Raw genomic sequence first — 20,132 nt, 5'->3', positions numbered from 1 at the left:
TTAATAAAAGATGTCATGTTAAAAGGAAGAGACATAAAACCAACAGATAGTAACATTTCTCACCTACTTTTAACCTCTTAGAAAGTAAAGTATCATCCTGAACAATTTTCTCAAATATTATTCTCAGTAACAGAACCATGTATTAGGTTTGAACCTAAGTTTTGGCCTTTAAGTATATAATTTAATATTAAATATCATGACATAAACATATAAAGGATAGAAGAAGTTCAAAATAAAATTTAAACAGTGCAGAAAAATTGAGAAAAGTAAATAATTCTAGTTCATGTTCATAATATTTCAGAAGTCACACAATTCCTATTTTTGCAATGGCAGTAAAACTTGTAAAATTTAGACCTATCTAGTATTTATACTATCTGTGAGAGTCGGGAAGGCTTTGCAGAGTAAATTGACTGTAGTAGAAACATTAAGTAACAAAAATTGCCAAAAGGGATTAATGTAATATAATTAAAATTCTAATTTAAAAAATGCTTGTTGCTGATATAGATCTCAAAGGAACTGATATGTCATAACGTTAGCAATTGTTTTTGTTACTATTACTACTTGAAAATTTTGAAAACGTTTCCTAAAAAATATATGTTGAAGAAAAAGAAAGCAGGAAAAATGTGACAGATTTAGTTGTCTTTTTCCTGTTTTCTGTATTTCAATGTCAGTGATGATCTTTTAAACTTTTAAAAATGTTAAGGCCTTTACATAGAACAGTTACTAATACTAATTATTTAAGAATTCCTGAGGACTTGATTAAACTTACCAAATATTTAGACTTGGACTGCTAACTTGATCAAATTATAGAATTGTTATTGATAAAACAATATTTAAGCATTAATTACACCATTTAACTGTATTTCTGTCCATCTATTACCCAGCATTATCTATCCATCCATCTACTTAATATTCTAAAAGTACTACTTAATCGTTATATCATAAAGATACTTTGTTAATATGCCCCCATTCCATATACTCAGTAATGTAAAGAACAACTTTGACAAAATCTGGAACATAGCTACATAATAAAAGCATACATTAACAACCACAGAACTTATGTTTCTATTATTTTGGAAACTTTACTAATTTCCTTTTCTATATTAAGGGCCCATGTACTCTCATTTGACATTTCTAGTGTTATCAAAAGTCTTTTCAAACACAGATGCCATTTGTGACAATTATGCTTCTACTTACCTTCAGCAGATAGACCTTGAACATTTACTCCTCTGGCTGCTAGAAAACTAAGGCAGACATCAACATTTTCAATCTGCAACACGAAAAGCAGTGAAAAAGTAACTTAGAAGATTATTTTTAAGTACATAAATGAGCTAGAATGAAGCCAGAGAGAAAGATAAAGAAAGAATGAATACTTTACATTCATTTCATACTAGAGATCTTTAACTGGACTATAACTAGAATAATTTTGGCTAATTGCAGGACGAATATAAAGACTGCATTGTCTGATTTGGTACTTACAAACAATTCATAGAGGCCTGATCAAGAATGGCATTCTTACAGATTAGCAACCCACCTACTTACATAAAACCAGGCTGGTTTTGTGCTTCACAAGTCTCTGAAGCATCCAAACAGGAGATGCTTAGAATACTAGGATGTGGGTAACTGAGATTCGAATAGTAACAGTCAGTAAGTATGCCAAAAGACAAATAAGATGGAAAAGGGGTTGATACACATGAAACAAATGAAGTATATTTTCATTCTAAATCATAGAATTCTTTTAAAAACTGTATTTACTGTTGTTGAAAAACAAAATAAAAAAGGAAATTAATGTGTGATATGGTGTTATTAAGTAAAGTACAGATTTGGTTCAAATTTACCAAAATTTTATGCTAGTGTCCATTCTTTGTTTTTATACATTATTCAAGATTCCACATTGTATTTAGTTGCAATAAGCCAGCTTCAGCTGCATGCAACAAATTCTGGCAAATTCTCTTTTCATTTGTATTTCATTATCAATATTTTCTAATTTTCCTTGCTATGCCTTCTTAGATACATCCATCATTTAAAAGTGGACATTTAATTTTCAAATACATGAGGTTTTTAAAGGATCTTTGGTATTAATTCCTCATCTTGACAGCAATTTCTTTTAAATGCTTTCATCTCAGCAATCACCCTCTGTGTTTTTTCAGGCTTCTGACTTTACTGAGACTTTCAATGGCTAAGTCAAAGATCTCTCTTGGTAAATGTCACATTGCACTTGAAAATATGTGGGTTATTTTCAAATATCTTTTGATATTGATTTTTAACATAATTCCACAATGATAAGAGAACAGACTCTGTATGATTTCAATACCTTTAGACCGTGAAATTTTACACCTTGTTTTATGTCCCTGGTGTGTTCCAGTGTCTCCAAGTTTATAGTCTATGGGAACGTGAATAGAACTTTGCAACCTACTCTTGTGTGAAAATTGTATAAATCTTAATTATATTAAACTGGTTCATGGTGCTTTTCAGGTCTACTATACCCTTCTACTTTTCTGTATATTCTATTAATTTTGAGAGCTTGATATTGAAATTCCAACAAAAATCTTAATTTATCCACTTAAAAATAATTTTATTATATAATGGGACTATATGACTTTGTTCTATATTTTCTAAGTGTTGTCTTATTTTCATAATTTAGAAATAAAAAGAGAAAAACTATATTTGTATTCCCATAGTTGAGTAATTCTCTGATTAAATACAGACATCACCTTTGTAATTTAAAAGACTAATGCCACCGCTTTTAAATAGTCCATTTCAGCACAATAACCAGCGAGTGATTAACCATTTGGGGTGAGAACCAAAAAGAAACAGATTAATTTATGTTAATTCATGAGTTGATTTCAGTATTAGTCATGGCAATATGTAGCAAAGTTAAATAACTAAGACTTTTTAAAAGAGTGTAGGAAACTAGAAAGTTCCAGTTCTTTGTGAGTCATCTCCATGGGTTTTTTGGTATTCCATAAATCTTGAAATTCTAAAGTAAATAAGGTTTAAAGTTAATACTTGGCAAGGTACTGTTCTCTGTCTTATTAAATTCTCATCAAAAGCTATGTATGAGGACATACGAAGTTCTGCCAATGTCTTCTCTAGCTAAGCTTCATAGGAAGGTCAAAATGTCTTTTAAAGAAAATAAAAAGAAAAAATACATTCCAGACTTTGTCTTTATAAAATGGACAACTGTTTACATTTCTTTTTAAATGTAATTTTGTGCAAAATTAAAGCAATAATATCCAATGAGAGGTTTTTTGCTTTAAAATGATTGCTGCCAAGGTATACACATGTGCTTTGAGGAAAAAAAAAAAAGTTTTATATTAATTCATTTCAAAATAAGTTTTACTGAAAGAATTATAGAGTTGAAGACACTAAATATTACATGACCAAGTGGACCTTCTTGTTCTACCTGTTTTACATTGAAATATTCAAAAACCCTATAGTTCTGGAACCTACTTTGAATTCTTTCCTTTCTTCACACTGCATCTTGTTATTAGAAAATGAGACAACATAAGGAAGGAAAAAATATCTTTGCCTTTGTGAGCTTTGTGAGTCTGTAATACAGCTGAAGAGAACGAAAAAAGATTCATAAATCAGCATAACACAAGGCATAATATTCCAAAAGAGAATTATAAAGAACAGTGTGGCAGTGAAGAGAATGGATTTATCAGCTTTCACTATGGAAGAAGTATCATTTGGACACACAGGATAAGTCTGATTTTGATAAGGTTGGGCAAGCTTCAGAAGGAGGAGCAGGCATGCCCATAAGAGCTACCGAGAGCAATACAATTGCTCACAAGGACATCTGAAAACAGACCGTGCCAGCCTTTCCTCTCTGCAGTCATGCTTACAGAGTAAATCTGGCCTGGAACTGAAAAGGCTCCCAATACCCACTGGGATCCTAAAACCACTGCAATATAAAAGCTAAATAACTGTAAACCAGATAGCAGGCATAATACTTAAAAGACTTGAGTTTTCTCTGCAGACACAAGGCATCCTGGTTAGGGCATGTCTGTAGGTACTGCTGTTATGAATCATACATAGAAAATATGTAGAAGAATATAAACCAAATGTAACTTTTATTCTCTCTGGATGTAAATTCTTTTGTGACTCGTGCTATTTTAAATTAATGATTCTTCCCATTTTTCAAGATAAACAAGTATTGCTAATGTCATTGTATAAATTAACTAAATTTTATTTCAACCAAAAAAATAAATAAGATGGCTCGGTTTGAGCAAACTTCTATCATATGGCAAAATACAAATGATTATATAGATTTCAGCCAAAGATTTTATTATAACTCTTTAAAATATAAACACTTAGAAAATTAAAGTAAAATGCAATAATGTTTTTGCATTGGTTAAAACTGTTAAGATGTTTGTTTTCATTCATTCACATAATGATTATTTATTCATTGAGACATGTCCAAGACCTTAAATACATATATAATCTCATAGGAGAGATGATTCCAATGTAATGCAATGAATGTTATAAAGAAACACAGACTGCTAAACAGTCTATTCATAATCAGAGGTAAGAGACTACGAAATTTATTAGAACTAAGATTATCTATCATGGTTACAAAGATCTCTTCTTCTAAAGTTACCATCAGATCATTCACTAAGTCATGTCCGACTCTTTGCGACCCCATGAATCGCAGCACGCCAGGCCTCCCTGTCCATCACCAACTCCCGGAGTTCACCCAGACTCACGTCTATCGAGTCAGTGATGCCATCCAGCCATCGATTCCTCTGTCATCCCCTTCTCCTCTTGCCCTCAATCCCTCCCAGCATCAGAGTCCTTTCCAATAAGTCAACTCTTCGCATGAGGTGGCCAAAGTACTGGAGCTTCAGCTTTAGCATCATTCCTTCCAAAGAAATCCCAGGGCTGATCTCCTTCAGAATGGACTGGTTGGATCTCCTTGCAGTCCAAGGGACTCTCAAGAGTCTTCTCCAACACCACAGTTCAAAAGCATCAATTCTTTGGCGCTCAACCTTCTTCACAGTTCAACTCTCACATCCATACATGACCACAGGAAAAACCATAGCCTTGACTAGACGGACCTTTGTTGGCAAAGTAATGTCTCTGCTTTTGAATATGCTATCTAGGTTGGTCATAACTTTCCTTCCAAGGAGTAAATGTCTTTTAATTTCATGGCTGCAGTCACCATCTGTAGTGATTTTGGAGCCCAGAAAAATAAAGTCTGACACTGTTTCCACTGTTTCCCTATCTATTTCCCATGAAGTGATGGGACCGGATGCCATGATCTTCGTTTTCTGAATGTTGAACTTTAAGCCAACTTTTTCACTCTCCTCTTTCACTTTCATCAAGAGGCTTTTGAGTTCCTCTTCACTTTCTGCCATAAGGGTGGTGTCATCTGCATATCTGAGGTTATTGATATTTCTCCCGGCAATCTTGATTCCAGCTTGTGTTTCTTCCAATCCAGCATTTCTCATGATGTACTCTGCATATAAGTTAAATAAGCAGGGTGACAATATACAGCCTTGACGTACACCTTTTCCTATTTGGAACCAGTCTGTTGTTCCACGTCCAGTTCTAACTGTTGCTTCCTGACCTGCATACAAATTTCTCAAGAGGCAGATCAGGTGGTCTGGGATTCCCATCTCTTTCAGAATTTTCCACAGTTTATTGTGATCCACACAGTCAAAGGCTTTGGCATAGTCAATAAAGCAGAAATAGATGCTTTTCTGGAACTCTCTTGCTTTTTCCATGATCCAGCAGACGCTGGCAATTTGATCTCTGGTTCCTCTGCCTTTTCTAAAACCAGCTTGAACATCAGGAAGTTCACGGTTCACATATTGCTGAAGCCTGGCTTGGAGAATTTTGAGCATTACTTTACTAGCGTGTGAGATGAGTGCAATTGTGCGGTAGTTTGAGCATTCTTTGGCATTGCCTTTCTTTGGGATTGGAATGAAAACGGACCTTTTCCAGTCCTGTGGCCACTGCTGAGTTTTCCAAATTTGCTGGCATAGTGAGTGCAGCACTTTCACAGCATCATCTTTCAGGATTTGAAATAGCTCAACTGGAATTCTATCACCTCCACTAGCTTTGTTCATAGTGATGCTTTCTAAGGCCCACTTGACTTCACATTCCAGGATGTCTGGCTCTAGGTCAGTGATCACACCATCGTGATTATCTGGGTCACGAAGATCTTTTTTGTACACTTCTTCTGTGTATTCTTGCCATCTCTTTTTAATATCTTCTGCTTCTGTTAGGTCCATACCATTTTGTCCTTTATCGAGCCCATCTTTGCATGAAATATTCCTGTGGTATCTCTGATTTTCTTGAAGAGATCTCTAGTCTTTCCCATTCTGATGTTTTCCTCTATTTCTTTGCATTGATCGCTGAAGAAGGCTTTCTTATCTCTTCTTGCTATTCTTTGGATTTCTGCATTCAGATGTTTATATCTTTCCTTTTCTCCTTTGCTTTTCGCTTCTCTTCGTTTCACAGCTATTTGTAAGGCCTCCCCAGACAGCCATTTTGCTTTTTTGCATTTCTTTTCCATGGGGATGGTCTTGATCACTGTCTCCTGTACAATGTCACGAACTTCATTCCATAGTTCATCAGGCACTCTATCTATCAAATCTAGGCCCTTAAATCTATTTCTCACTTCCACTGTATATTCATAAGGGATTTAATTTAGGTCATACCTGAATGGTCTAGTGGTTTTCCCTACTTTCTTCAATTTAAGTCTGAATTTGGCAATAAGGAGTTCATGATCTGAGCCACAGTCAGCTCCTGGTCTTGTTTTTGCTGACTGTATAGAGCTTCTCCATCTTTGGCCACAAAGAATATAATTAATCTGATTTCAGTGTTGACCATCTGGTGATGTCCATGTGTAGAGACTTTTCTTGTGTTGTTGGAAGAGAGTGTTTGTTATGACCAGTGCATTTTCTTGGCAAAACTCTATTAGTCTTTGCCCTGCTTCATTCTGTATTCCAAGGCCAAATTTACCAAAGTTACCAAAGTTACCATAAGTATAACATTTTTTCCAGGGGTAAGTGTTGATCAGCTAATTAAATTGAGATGCTCAAGGTTACACAGACAGAATATATCAAAACCAGAGTCTGTGTCATTAACTTGACACACACACACACACACACACACACACACACACACACACATATATTTCTGCTTCAAGGGAAATCTGAACTAGTCCCTGAAAGGTTAGGAAGGGTTAACCAAATAACAGGATGTGGGGTGAAGCGAAGCCAAGGAAGGTACATTATGTGAACTCTTGAGGGGTGAGAAACACCTTAAGTTAAAGGACTTGCAAGGAATTCAGAATAGCTAGGAATATTAAGAGTTGAACCCTACTTAAAGCTTTTCCCACAACTTCTTTGTTATCAATGTGAAAATAGACCTCTCTGGTGGCCTTCAAAAGGTTTTAAGAAACTGTGTCAGAGGAGCGTTCAGGAAGAAGGGACTCCAAGATCAAGAATCTTGAGTCTGGCAAATCTAATGGCAGAAGATGAATCCATAGAGATAAACAGGCGCTGGATGTGCAACATCTTCCACATCTTGCTAGTGGCTGGGCTTGATCTTAAGGCTCAGGACAGTAATAGTGTATTTGAAGCAAAAGAAATAAATTGTCAGTGTTGCACGGAAGATATCTTCTTTTTTTTTATGATCACACAATATATACATAGGTTTATAGATAGAAATTAATAAACGTGTCACAAATCAATTTCTACCCATACTATCTGCCATGTGCTTTAATTTTAAAAGTCCATTTTAATGGGTTTAATTTTAATATGTCATTTGTAAAATATTAACTTCACAACAGGCTGCACTGTGAGGAACCTCATACTACATGTGAAGCACAGAAGCAGGGGACATGGGTTAGAAGCCACTTCTTTCTCCATCACTCAAAATCCCAGCACAGGAAGGGAATTCATACACATTAAGCATGTATATTATTTACTCCAAATGCAAAATCCTTATCATTTTCACTATAGAGGCTGGAAAATTTGATATTCTGATCATTCAATAAAGCCTTAGAAATGACATATTTTTATACTGCTACTGTTACTGCTAAGTCACTTCATTCGTGTCTGACTCTGTGTGACCCCATAGATAGCAGCCCACCAGGCTCCACCGTCCCTGGGATTCTCCAGGCAAGAACACTGGAGTGGGTTGCCATTTCCTTCTCCAACGCATGAAAGTGAAAAGTGAAAGTGAAGTCGCTCAGTTGTGTCCGACTCTTATCGACCCCATGGACTGCAGCCCACCAGACTCCTCTGTCCATGGGATATTCCAGGCAAGAGTACTGGGGTGGGGTGCCATTGCATTCTCTGTACTTTTTATAAGTTTACACAATTGAGTACACAGCAGAACCAGAATTCAAACGCATCCCCATCAGTCTTCAATGAAATAACAATTATTGCCATACTATGCTTCCTACCACTGTAACTGAGGCATTCTGAGTTAAGTCAGTTCTAGCTTTTGACTCAAGGTCTCTACATGATTAACAGACAGCTAGGTAGGATACTGGTCTGGCACAAGATGGTTGAATGTAAGGATGAAATTGTTCAGTGAGAGTATGGGCTTTCCTGGTGGCTCAGATTGTAAAGAATATGCCTGCAATGCAGGAGACCTAGGTTTGATTCCTGGGTTGGGAGGAAATGGCAACCCACTCCCACTCCAGTATTCTTGCCTGGAGAATCCCATGGACAGAGGAGCCTGGTGGGCTATGATCCACGGGGTCTCAAAGAATCAGACCCAAATGACTGACTAACAAACAAGGACATAAAGAACATGTAAAATCTATGTGCTCCATACAGAGTCTAAGTTTATAAGGTTTAAGTGATTCCAAATTATTTCACAACTATCCAATGCTTTTTATATTCTGGTAGATGAACATATAGAATGATTGATGTGGCCACAAGCCAAGAATGCTGGCAGTTACCAGCAGCTGGAACAAACAAGGAATAGATTCCCCCTACAGCTCCTTGAGGGAGCACAGGATTGCTGAAGGCTTGATTTTGGCCATGGGATACTGATGTTATGTGGATCATAACAAACTGTGGAAAATTCTTAAAGAGATGGGAATACCAGACCACCTGACCTGCCTCCTGGGAAATCTGTATGCAGGTCAAGAAGCAACAGTTAGAGCTGGACATGGAACATCAGACTGGTTCCAAATCGGGAAAGGAGTATGTCAAAGCTGTATACTGTCACCTTACTTATTTAATTTATATGCAGAGTACCTCATGTGAAATGCCAGGCTAGATGAAGCACAAACTGGAATCAAGATTGCTGGGAGAAATATCAGTAACTTCAGGTATGCAGATGACACCACCCTTATGGCAGAAAGCGAAGAAGAACTAAAGAGCCTCTTGATGAAAGTGAAAGAGGAGAGTGTAAAAGTTGGCTTAAAGTTCAACATTCAGAAAACTAAGATCATGGCATCTGGTCCCATCACTTCATGGCAAACAGATGGAGAAACAATGGAAACAGTGACAAACTTTATTTTTGGGGGTTCCAAAATCACTGCAGATGGTGACAGCAGCCATGAAATTAAAAGACTTTTGCTCCTGGAAGAAAAGCTATGACCAAATTAGACAGCATATTAAAAAGCAGAGACATTACTTTACCAACAAAGAGCCATCTAGTCAAAGCTGTGCTGTCTGCAGTAATCATGTATGGATGTGAGAGTTGGACTATAAAGAAAGCTGAGCACCAAAGAATTGATGCTTTTGAACTGTGGTGTTGGAGAAGACTGTTGAGAGTTCCTTGGACTGCAAGGAGATCCAACCAGTCAGTCCTAAAGGAAATCAGTCCTGAATATTCATTAGAAGGACTAATGCTGAAGCTGAAACTCCAATACTTTGGCCACCTGATGTGAAGAACTGACTCATTGGAAAAGACCCTGTTGCTGGGAAAGATTGAAGGTGGGAGGGGAAGAGGATAACAGAGGATGAGATGGTTGGATGGCATCACCAACTCGATGGACATGAGTTTGAGTAAGCTCTGGGAGTTGGTGATGGACAGAGAAGCCTAGCATGCTGCAGTCCATGGGGTCGCAAAGAGCTGGACATGGCTGAGCGACTGAACTGACTGACTGAGTACTGATTTCAGATTTCTTGCATCCAGACAAGTGAGAGATTAAAGTTCTACTGTTTGAAGCCACATTTGTGATAATTTGTTACAGCACAAGAAACTAACACAATTATCTACTTAGCAGAGCAGCAGGGCAAGGGTGAGTCTTTAGCACGTAAGGGTGAGTTGGGGTCTGTGAGCATGCAGATCTCTAGGCCTTGTCCTCTGAGGATTGATTTGCTAATCTATGGGGAGTGCAGATGAAAGATGCAGTTTAACTTGGTACCTCCTGCCATTGTGCCCTATATCCCATGCTTTGCTTTTCTATTTCAAGTTAGTTTGTGCTGTGGGATAGGGAGAGGTAGGAAATAGTAATTCTGTTTGGCTCTTCAGTTTGTTTTTGTGTTAATTTGGTCTGGGGTGAGACACATGATTAAGTACTACAGAATAATAGTTTAAAGTTTGCACTCAAATCTGAGTTTGAATCCTAGTTATGACATTTACACCCTGTAAGAATTCAACAAAATAAATTGATAAAGTTTTTACTCTCCTGAAGCCTCAGCTAACCTATCTGTGAAATGAGAATGAAAGCAGCTCCCACACAATATATTATGTGAGGAATACAGATGTTTATGAAGAGCTTAGCTCTATACTAGGCATATGTGTATCTATGTCTGTGTGTATACATGTGTATGTATATATTTTCATACTGCTGCTGCTGCTGCTAAGTCGCTTCAGTCGTGTCCGACTCTGTGTGACCCCACAGACAGAAGCCCACCAGGCTCCCCTGTCCCTGGGATTCTCCAGGCAAGAACACTGGAGTGGGTTGCCATTTCCTTCTCCAATGCATAAAAGTGAAAGTGAAGTCGCTCGGTCGTGTCTGACTCTTAGCGACCCCACGGACTGCAGCCTACCAGGCTCCTCCGCCCATGGGATTTTCCAGGCAAGAGTACTGGAGTGGGGTGCCATTGCCTTCTCCATATTTTCATACTAGAAATGCCCATATAAACACACATATTACAGAATGTGTGTGTATAAGAGCAATTAGATAGATATATAAGGGTACTCAAATGGAAAATTTATTAGGACTTTATCAGATAAAAATTGTTTTTTGTTTAAAATTCTATATTCTGCTTTAACTGACTTGGTGTTAGAGAATGATGAACATCATTTAATATTAGTTACCTATTAAAGATGATATTAAATCTTCATTATAGGCTATAATTGCCAATAGAAAGTGTTATAAATATAAAATTATAAAATACTGCATCAGTACCTATTAACCTGAAAATATATTCTCTGGGTTTTTAGTAAGTTCTTGCTTCTCCGTTTGTTACAGAGAACAAAACAAGGAATTTTTGTTTTTTATTATGAAATTATAAAACTGTTCTAAACTTACATAATATCTATCTATATATATATTACATATAAGGGTAAAGCTACATATAATAATATTTTTCAAATGCATAATTTCACCATAAAATCTATAAATCATTATCCCATATGCCTGTATGCTCTCCCAAACTAACCAAAGCTCCTATTTCTGCTGTAGATGGAATAAACAAGTATTGTATTAAAGAAAAACACTCCTTTATGTTGCAAGTTTGGAGGGAGGGGAGAGAGGAAAAGGATCCAAACACTAAAGAAGAAGGAGGGAGAGGTGGAAGATGAAGAGGTTAAAATTTAAAGACTTGAGTTTCAGACCTTATTTTGTTAAATGCATTTATTAATAAGTTTAAAAGCAATGTGGCCTAGACTCAAATTGTTGTTTTTTTAGTCTTAAATAGACATGAGACAAAAACCGATTCTTCCACTTACTGAAAAGGGACACAAGCAGACTCAATGAGGCAAATTCTTTCATAGGTTTGCTATGATGGTGCAATGAAAATGCAAGCAAAGCGTCTAGTACAGCCCTGGATACAGACGGTTGGCAGTTAGACTACAAGTGAATCAATAAGCGATACTGGTACTGCCGCACTCTCAGGTCCATCTCTAGAGCCTGATGCTTCTGCGATGCAGTTTCATAATGGTCTTCCCAGGTGGCACTAGTGGTAAAGAGCAACCTACAGTGCAGGACATGTAAGAGAAGTGGGTCTGATCCCTGGGTCAGGAAGGTCCCCTGGAGGAAGACATGGGAACCCACTCCAGTATTCTTGTCTGGAGAATCCCTTGCACAGAGGAGCCTTGTGGGCTCCAGTCCACAGGACCATAAAAAATAGGACACGGCTAAAGTGACTTAGGATGCATGCATGGGATGCAATTTCATAGTATTTTTTATGTTTGAAACATGACTTATACAAATTAAAGGGCAATACAATGTTTTCAAGTGTAACCTGATACATCATGAATTTTTGTCTATGGCTATCCACACAGGTCAGTTTAATTTAACTCATATAAATTATTTAATAAAGGAGATTTGGTACATCTGCTGATTTTCAAGTAATTTATCTTATCAAATATAAACTTCTCAACTGAACATACTGAGGTCAAATGAAAAAGTTTCTCCCATTTCATTTTGTTTTTCTGCCCGACGGAAGTATTTTTACTTATAGGTTGTTAAGCTATGAATACCACAGGTCATAGTTAAAATGATCTCATATCTTAGTATATTGTTTTCCAAGCTAGGATTTTAAAATTTTCTCTTTTTTCATATTTTTTTTCACTACTGAGTATTGAAAGTGGTAATTATCTATAAATTTTAAAAAGGGAATTGAAAAAGATGGAGCAGTAGGTTCTTTTTAAAAATTAGACCATTTAAGGTGATAAAAGCTAAAGTTATGAAAGGATTGCTACAAAATATGTTTTCTAATATTAGGTGTGACTGTATTTCATGTTAACCGGGATAGTGGCTTATCACTGGGAAACATCGTACACTATTTTAAGTCAAACTATTAGGGATAAGAACATTCTAAATATTTAAGAAAGTGGTCGATATTCAAATGTACAGCAGAAATACAAAGTACATTTGCAGTTGTTTTCTCCATACAGATATAAAGCTTAATAACTACCTGTAAAAACAGAAATAAGGTACATCCTATCTTCAAAAAGAAAGAAAAAAATTGTATGTGGATATCTGGTATCCAATTCAAAATTAGCTACTTAACTTTAATTTCCATTTGTCCTACTAATGACACAAACCAATTATAATATTGACACTTATAAGAAAAACATTTACACTATTTACTCTATATTATAGTTAATACAGAAAAGCATTCTTATATTTTCAGCATTTACTTGATTTCTGAATGGCAGACTAGGTAACGTTCATAACAGTATTGTTTTTCATTGTAAATTAGACTTAATACATCTTAGGAAATATCTTTTTTACCTTACTATGGATGCTGTTTTAAAAAGTTATAAAGATTGAAAACCCAAGTACATCTCTAAGAAGAAATACTGAACAGAAAGCATGGTCTTTGCTATTTTGTTAAATCAGTATAGCACATCAGCATTCCAACGGATTTCAGAGTTTATCAGTCTGATTTCCTCACTATAGAAATTAGTGAAGACTTTGAATATTTATGGACTTTTTTCCTGACTCATCTAATCAGAATTAGAACTCCAGTGATCACTGTCCTTTAAACATGACACACTCTCAATGTCCCCATTTTACTTCAATTTTTTCATTCAAACTTTACATATGAGTATACTGAACAACTTCTAGAGACAAACTCAGCTTTAAAAATCATCAGGGTGGTTTATATTAATAATATAAATAAATTGGATCAATAATTTAATATAAATTTCCTAATACTTGTAGTTTATGCTTAATCTTCTGAAGTGTGAGCCTAAATAAAAATAATGAAACTGTTAAGCAAACTACAAAGTAGATATTTAGTTAATGGTTCTTTAGAGATCAGAGCTCTATTTGTAGGAAAACATTTGTCTTCATTAAGCTATCTTTTTCTAGACATTCCAGAAGATGAACAGTTTCAAAATGGCAGGGGGTCATGCGAATGGACTAACTTAGCAATATTCCACTCCTCTGAGTCATAGTGCTAGAATCCTGCAGTGTGCCATTTATAAGATTTTATTAAATCTTTAGAGCATTCCAATATTTTATCTTTTCCCTATTTGGTTAGAAACCTCATCTTATCTTACCTAAATAGATCCTTTAAAAGGGCAGCAATAACAAGCAGTGGCTGGAAGAATTAAAACTTGAAAGGGCAGCATACAGATAAAACAACAGAATAATTTTTCTATCAAGAATAGCTTCCCTGTCTGGATTCCTGTAAACTATAGAAATGGAACAAAGATGCCTGTGAAATACAGTAATTATTGTGGCAGCCACAACTCTGTAGGACATGGATTCACAGAATTAAGGGAAGACTAAAACCTATTATTTCATCTAGGAACAGAAAATTGTAAGAGGCACAAGCGTTACAAAAATCCTCATATCAGCAAGTTTCAAGCAATACAATAAGATAGGAAAGAAGGTAGAAGGTTGTGGCTAAGAAAACAATTGAGCTACTAGAGTGAGGTGAAGGGATGAGCCAGAAAACAGGAAGGACAAGCTGGGAACTGCATTTGCCAGATTCTCAGTTCTGCCCCATAATCTAATTCTTGGTTTGCAACTATTGCACATAATCAAATTTCCTAATCTCTCCATGCATTTATGAAGATTGTTAAATACCATGGTCTATTTTATTAGTGTTCTACTCTAACCAACGGAGCTAACTGGCCAAGTGCTCTAATGGGCTATTTTAAAATAAAGAAAATTTTGTTTTCCAAACAAGTTTTCCCCTATATGTCTTTCATTTTTGTCTACGAACCTTGCACTTGTGCCTCTGCATTTCAAATACATGTTGGGCATTTTTTTTCTGCTATTTTTAATCTGCTGGGCATTCTGGACATTCCTGGTATTTATAGTTGACTAATTTATTTCCTCATGTAATCTCACCAAAGTTGTGGCATGCAGCATATATTTTGAATCCTGATACCACCCACCTAGAAATTACTTAACAGGTGCCATCCATATTAGTAACTTCATCTTTGGATGAGGTTAAATATAGTATTGAATAAGCTTCTGCAAACTTAGCTCTGTTTCCCGCCCCCCGCAGGATGAATTTAGTCTTAAGTTTATTAAAGAAAGATATAGCAATAGATAACAGTTGAAACAATAAATATGAATTGGAACCTCTCAATAATCATGCTAATAAACTGCTGTAAAGACAAGTTCATATTGTCCAAATATCTGCTCTTTAGTCAATGATATTTGAAAGAATTATTGTTGAATTGTATGTTATAAAATACTATAATCAATTTTTTATATTATAGTTAATCATTACAGAATGACATGGAAAAGAGCACATTAATATTATCTAATAATCTGAAATCATTACATTTATTTGAATTTCTTTAATTTCTATGTAATCCACTAACAAATACCTCTTCATGCGATCATATTCCCTTATGACATGACATAAACGAAAATGTATTCCCATTGTTTTCCAACATTAAATCTTCCACCCAGACTTCAAATTTCCTCCTCTGCCACTTCCTTGAGGATCCGGCATGTCCCCGGAATCTCCCTCCCCTCTCCTTCCTGCTTCCTCCTTCTCTACTTCCCCCTTGCAAAAACTCCCCTCACCCTGCCTTCCTCTCAAACCATGTTTCCCCTTCAACAGGAAAATCCTAGAAAAATATTAAACACTCAGTGGCTGTCTGCCCCTCTCAGCCACTCCTGAACACATGATCACTCTTACAGAAGATGTTTACTTGGAGGTCATTAATGCCTGTCTAATTACTAGAACTAAGTGTTCACCTTTGGTATACCTACCTATTTTCATGTAGCCCTGGACAGTATCCATCACATTTCCCTCATTTCACTTTTCCCTGTCCCACTAGGCTAACCCAAGTATGCACTATAGCTTAAGCTACCATAGCTACCCTAATGATTAACAATCCACACATGTTGAGTGACCTCTCAATGACGGGCTCACTTTCTCACCACTCTTTTCACCCTCTTCTGACTCCTACACCTCTCCTCGTCACATACATGCTGGTGTACCGCAAGGTGAGAACCTCAGCTTTCTTCCTATCTGACTCACACAGATCTCCTAGAGATCTCACCCTTGTCCACTTCAATCAGTGCCTACACACAAGTACATTCTCACCAATGCCTTACTTCCGATTTGGAAACACATGCCTAATTGCCTCCAGTCACCTCCACTTCACGTTCCAATGGATACATCAAATTATATTAGTGAAAATCTGAATTTGTCATCTCCCCCCGTTCACCTTTTAACCTGTTTTCTCCCTCCATAATAACCATCTTATTTAATGGTAACTATTTACTCATTCAGGCCAAAAAATTGGGGAGTACTGCATAGTCCCTACATTTTTCATCTCCCACACCCAACTGAAAGTCAACACTTAAGGATTATACAATTCTCAGAAAGCACCTGGGGTGATCTTTTTAAATATTTACATCAGATCATAACATGGTCCAGCTTTAAAAGTTTTCTAAAGGCCCCTCAATCAATAGAGTAACACAGTGGACCTTCCTTTGCTTCCACATAATTAGGCTTCCATCTTCCCCTCTGAACACCTCTCACTGTGCCCAAACCACATGGTCTTCTGTTTCTGGAACACACCAAGCTCACTCCCTCCACATTCCTTTTGTTCTTCCCTATGTAACACTGTCGTTATTACTTATCTGAATATTTGTTTCTGATTCTCAAGTGTCCTTATATCTGGGCCTTATGAGCTCAGTTAATCTCACCCAGATATGAACATCTGGCTGTTCATCGATTTCCTGTAGATTCATACTACAAGAGAACATCTATTCATAAAGGCGTAAAATAATCCAGTAAAGGTCTCCCTTGTGGCTCAGCTGGTAAAGAATCTGCCTGCAATGTGGGGGACCTGGATTAGATTCCTGCGTTGGGAAGATCTCCTGGAGAGGGGAAAGGCTACCCACTCCAGTATTCTGGCCTAGAGAATTTCATGGACTGTATAGTCCATGGTTTTGCAAGGAGTCAGACATGACTGAGCAACTAACTGCTAAAAAAAAAAAAAAAAAAGGTTATCAAGTTTAAAATTAAAAAAGAAAAAAAAACCACTTTGTAACTAGAAATAGTAGCAGACCTAGTTTTACCTTACCTTTTGTTATCAAACGTGAATGCCAACCCAAAGGCCATGAACAATCCTTTATATATATATAAAGAATTGGACAAGTAGTTCTATGAGGAAGGACAGTGCTCACTGTTACTAATGCAGCATTGCTTGGCTGTTACACAAAAAAAGAAGCAGGCCACATCCTGTTTGGGACAGAAATATCAACTTTATAAACCTAGTCACGCTATCATAATTCTATTTCCTCTACTTTCTTATCTCGGCTAAAATCTAGAATTTTATTCATTAATAACATGTTACCAGTGCCAATTTTTAAGAATAGAGGCAAAAATGATTCAACCAAAAAAGTTACATTTGTGTCACATGTATTCTTGTGAATCACCACAGGGAAGCCATGCCAATTTCAGGTTAAAAATTCAACCACAAAAAAATAAAAATGAGGTTACAAGTCATTGTTACTCATATTTCAGTGTAATTCTGACTAAAACTTTTGGCTGGGAAAAAACACCTATTTTATAACATGCATTTCTCAGGTTTTGATTTTTCTGTGTTCTTTTTTTTTCATCAGAAGCAGAAATATCAACATAACATTGTATACTAGATGTTATATGACATTTGAGGGCTAAAGGAGCAGGAAGTAATAAAATTAAGAGGACCTTATGAGATATTTTCATATTTGTAGAATCTTAGGCACAGATGTTTCAGATGAATATCCAAGGACTGCATCTCTGTCTATAGTTATGAGCTTTGGAGGTTCGTTTATTATCTATCATGAAGCAATAGCTTGGCTATTCACTGAACTGTTATCAGAATCAAGTTGGAATGACAGCAGTGAAGATAAGAATTTTAGTATCCAACATCTCTTGATGACTGAAATAAGGAAAGTAAAACCAATAGTGTTGGGTTTGAGAAACATAATGTGATATTCAGGGACTATAGTGCTTTTATAAGAAACCTTACAAAGTTTTTAACAGGTATTAATTAATGAATGTGCCCTTTATAAAGTTAGTAGCAGTACTATTCTGCATTTCCATATCAGTTTAGGTGGTAAAGAATGTCCACAGTTATATGTTATTATCATGTCATAATTAGGGTTTATTTTACAGATGAGAAAGCAGAAGGTCAGAGAAGTTACATGTCTTTGCCAACATCAAGGAGCTTTCACTGCAGCAGGGCCCAAAGGTATTATAATCACTTCCAGTAAAACTTCAGGAAACAACCATAATTAATTTTTATAGAGTCATCTTTGTGCCCAGAGTAATTAGATCAGGAACTTTCCCTAAAACTAAAGTGTTTTACAGAGAATCTTTCTTTATAGTGATTTTTTTTTTTTTTTTACAACAGCGACAGAGAGTTCACGACATTGTACTAGGTCCTTAGAGTGCTTAAACACACAGACACACCAGACATGCTAGTTAATCACTCTTTAAAACTAAATTATTTTTTTTATGATTTTGGATTTCAGTTTTCTGACATTACCAATATCAGGTCAGCAGGTCAAAAAGTTTATCATTTCTTTTCATTCTTCATATTGCTGTCAATTAAGAACTCATTATTTTTATTTTAAAGGTCTATTCTATGCTAAAAAGAGTTTTGGAAAAACCTCATCTTCTGAATTTTGGCTGTCACTCCTAATTATATCTGCTGACGTAACTTCAACTAAGGCATTTTGGCTTCAGGTTGTCCTATAAAATTAAATTGTGGTTATTTAATTAATAAAGGGGTGGGCTTCTAATCTCAGCAGTTTATCAATCTATTGTTTTATGACAAAACTCTACCCTTTACCAACTAGTAAAGATAAGAGAGGGCTGGGTGAGATACAGATCTCTAGATCGGCTACTTTCTGGAAAAAGCTATGAATCATATCCCCTAGTTAGTCCCTGCTCAGCAAAACCAGCAGCCTGCCTTTATAGAGTCATTTCCAAGAGTGCTGAAGAGTCCATATGTTTATACTGGACTTTGTTATGAGCAAAGAAAATACTATTTATATATTTTTTAAATGCACATGACAACTTTCGTTCTTCAAATCAGTTGTTCAGACAAAAAGGCTCCCCTTAAAACTGGAAATGGGATTTCCTGCCACTAGTGAAATTATTCAGATACCAGAACACAAAAAAATGTCAAGGATCTGATAAAACACCTGGAGACTGTTTTTTCAAAAGTCATACATATTCAAACATATTGATGCTATCACTTTTTCCTAAATTGCACCCAGAGAGATATACATACATGATAGAATACAATCAAATGGTTTCTTGAATAAGCAGGAACATATGCAAAAGAAATTTCTAGTCCATTTATAAATGCAGTTAACTCTGGAAGTGAAGACAGGCATTATATTTAGAATAAACATGATTCTTACCATCTGAGACTGACTCCTAGGACATCCATTGATATCTTCAACTTTTTCATTTGCTAAAGCCAAGAAATAAAATAAAAGAGAGAAAAAAAGAACGACATGCTTAAGCCATGAAGTGAAACACACACACAAGAGACTAAGAAAAAAAAAGGGAAAAAAAAAAAAAAAACCACAAGCAAAACGCTGCTGCTACATTCACTTTGTCTCCTAAGCTGTGTACAGGACACACTTGTTAGCAGCCGCCAAGTCCATATGCAGGAATCAGGCAAAAAAAAAAAAAAAAAAAAGTGACTGAGAAGGAAGTTGCCGCTAATTCCTCAGCTTGTGCCAAATGACTGCTGACATGAAACCTTTCACAATTGTCCCTGCTGGATCAGGATACAGTTTCAAGGAATCTCAGAGTGTATGAGTTGCTCCAGCTAACGAAAAGCACACATGGGAGACATATGGTTTAATGAAGCGTTCATTTCTGACAATTCAGTGTATGTAAAGATACAGCTCTAGCCATTTACAAGTATGGCCAAACTGCCTTTTTCAAACATCCTCACATAAACATTTTAATTAAATCACAGGGAGAGCTACATTAATCTCACAGACACATGGACCAAGTTTCTAAGCATTCGACTTAAATTGTATT

At 36.2% G+C, this 20,132-nt stretch overlaps 1 protein-coding gene across 7 annotated transcripts in view; it reads right to left on the bottom strand.

The window, feature by feature from the left end:
* The window catches only part of NAV3 (neuron navigator 3), an 893,819-nt gene that overhangs the window by 254,249 nt on the left and 619,438 nt on the right, over positions 1-20,132 (bottom strand). For all 7 annotated transcript variants that reach the window (XM_059886494.1, XM_059886491.1, XM_059886495.1 and 4 more), the window contains 2 exons: positions 19,499-19,551; positions 1,198-1,270 (listed from right to left, as the gene is read on the bottom strand). In XM_059886494.1, the coding sequence (XP_059742477.1) occupies positions 1,198-1,270; positions 19,499-19,551 (126 nt within the window). The remainder of the gene's footprint in view (positions 1-1,197; positions 1,271-19,498; positions 19,552-20,132) is intronic.

Source organism: Bos taurus, chromosome 5 (assembly GCF_002263795.3).
Source record: "Bos taurus isolate L1 Dominette 01449 registration number 42190680 breed Hereford chromosome 5, ARS-UCD2.0, whole genome shotgun sequence".
Lineage (NCBI taxonomy): Eukaryota > Metazoa > Chordata > Mammalia > Artiodactyla > Bovidae > Bos > Bos taurus.
Note: the sequence above shows the minus strand (reverse complement) of the source record. Positions and strands in the feature narration are given on the sequence as shown.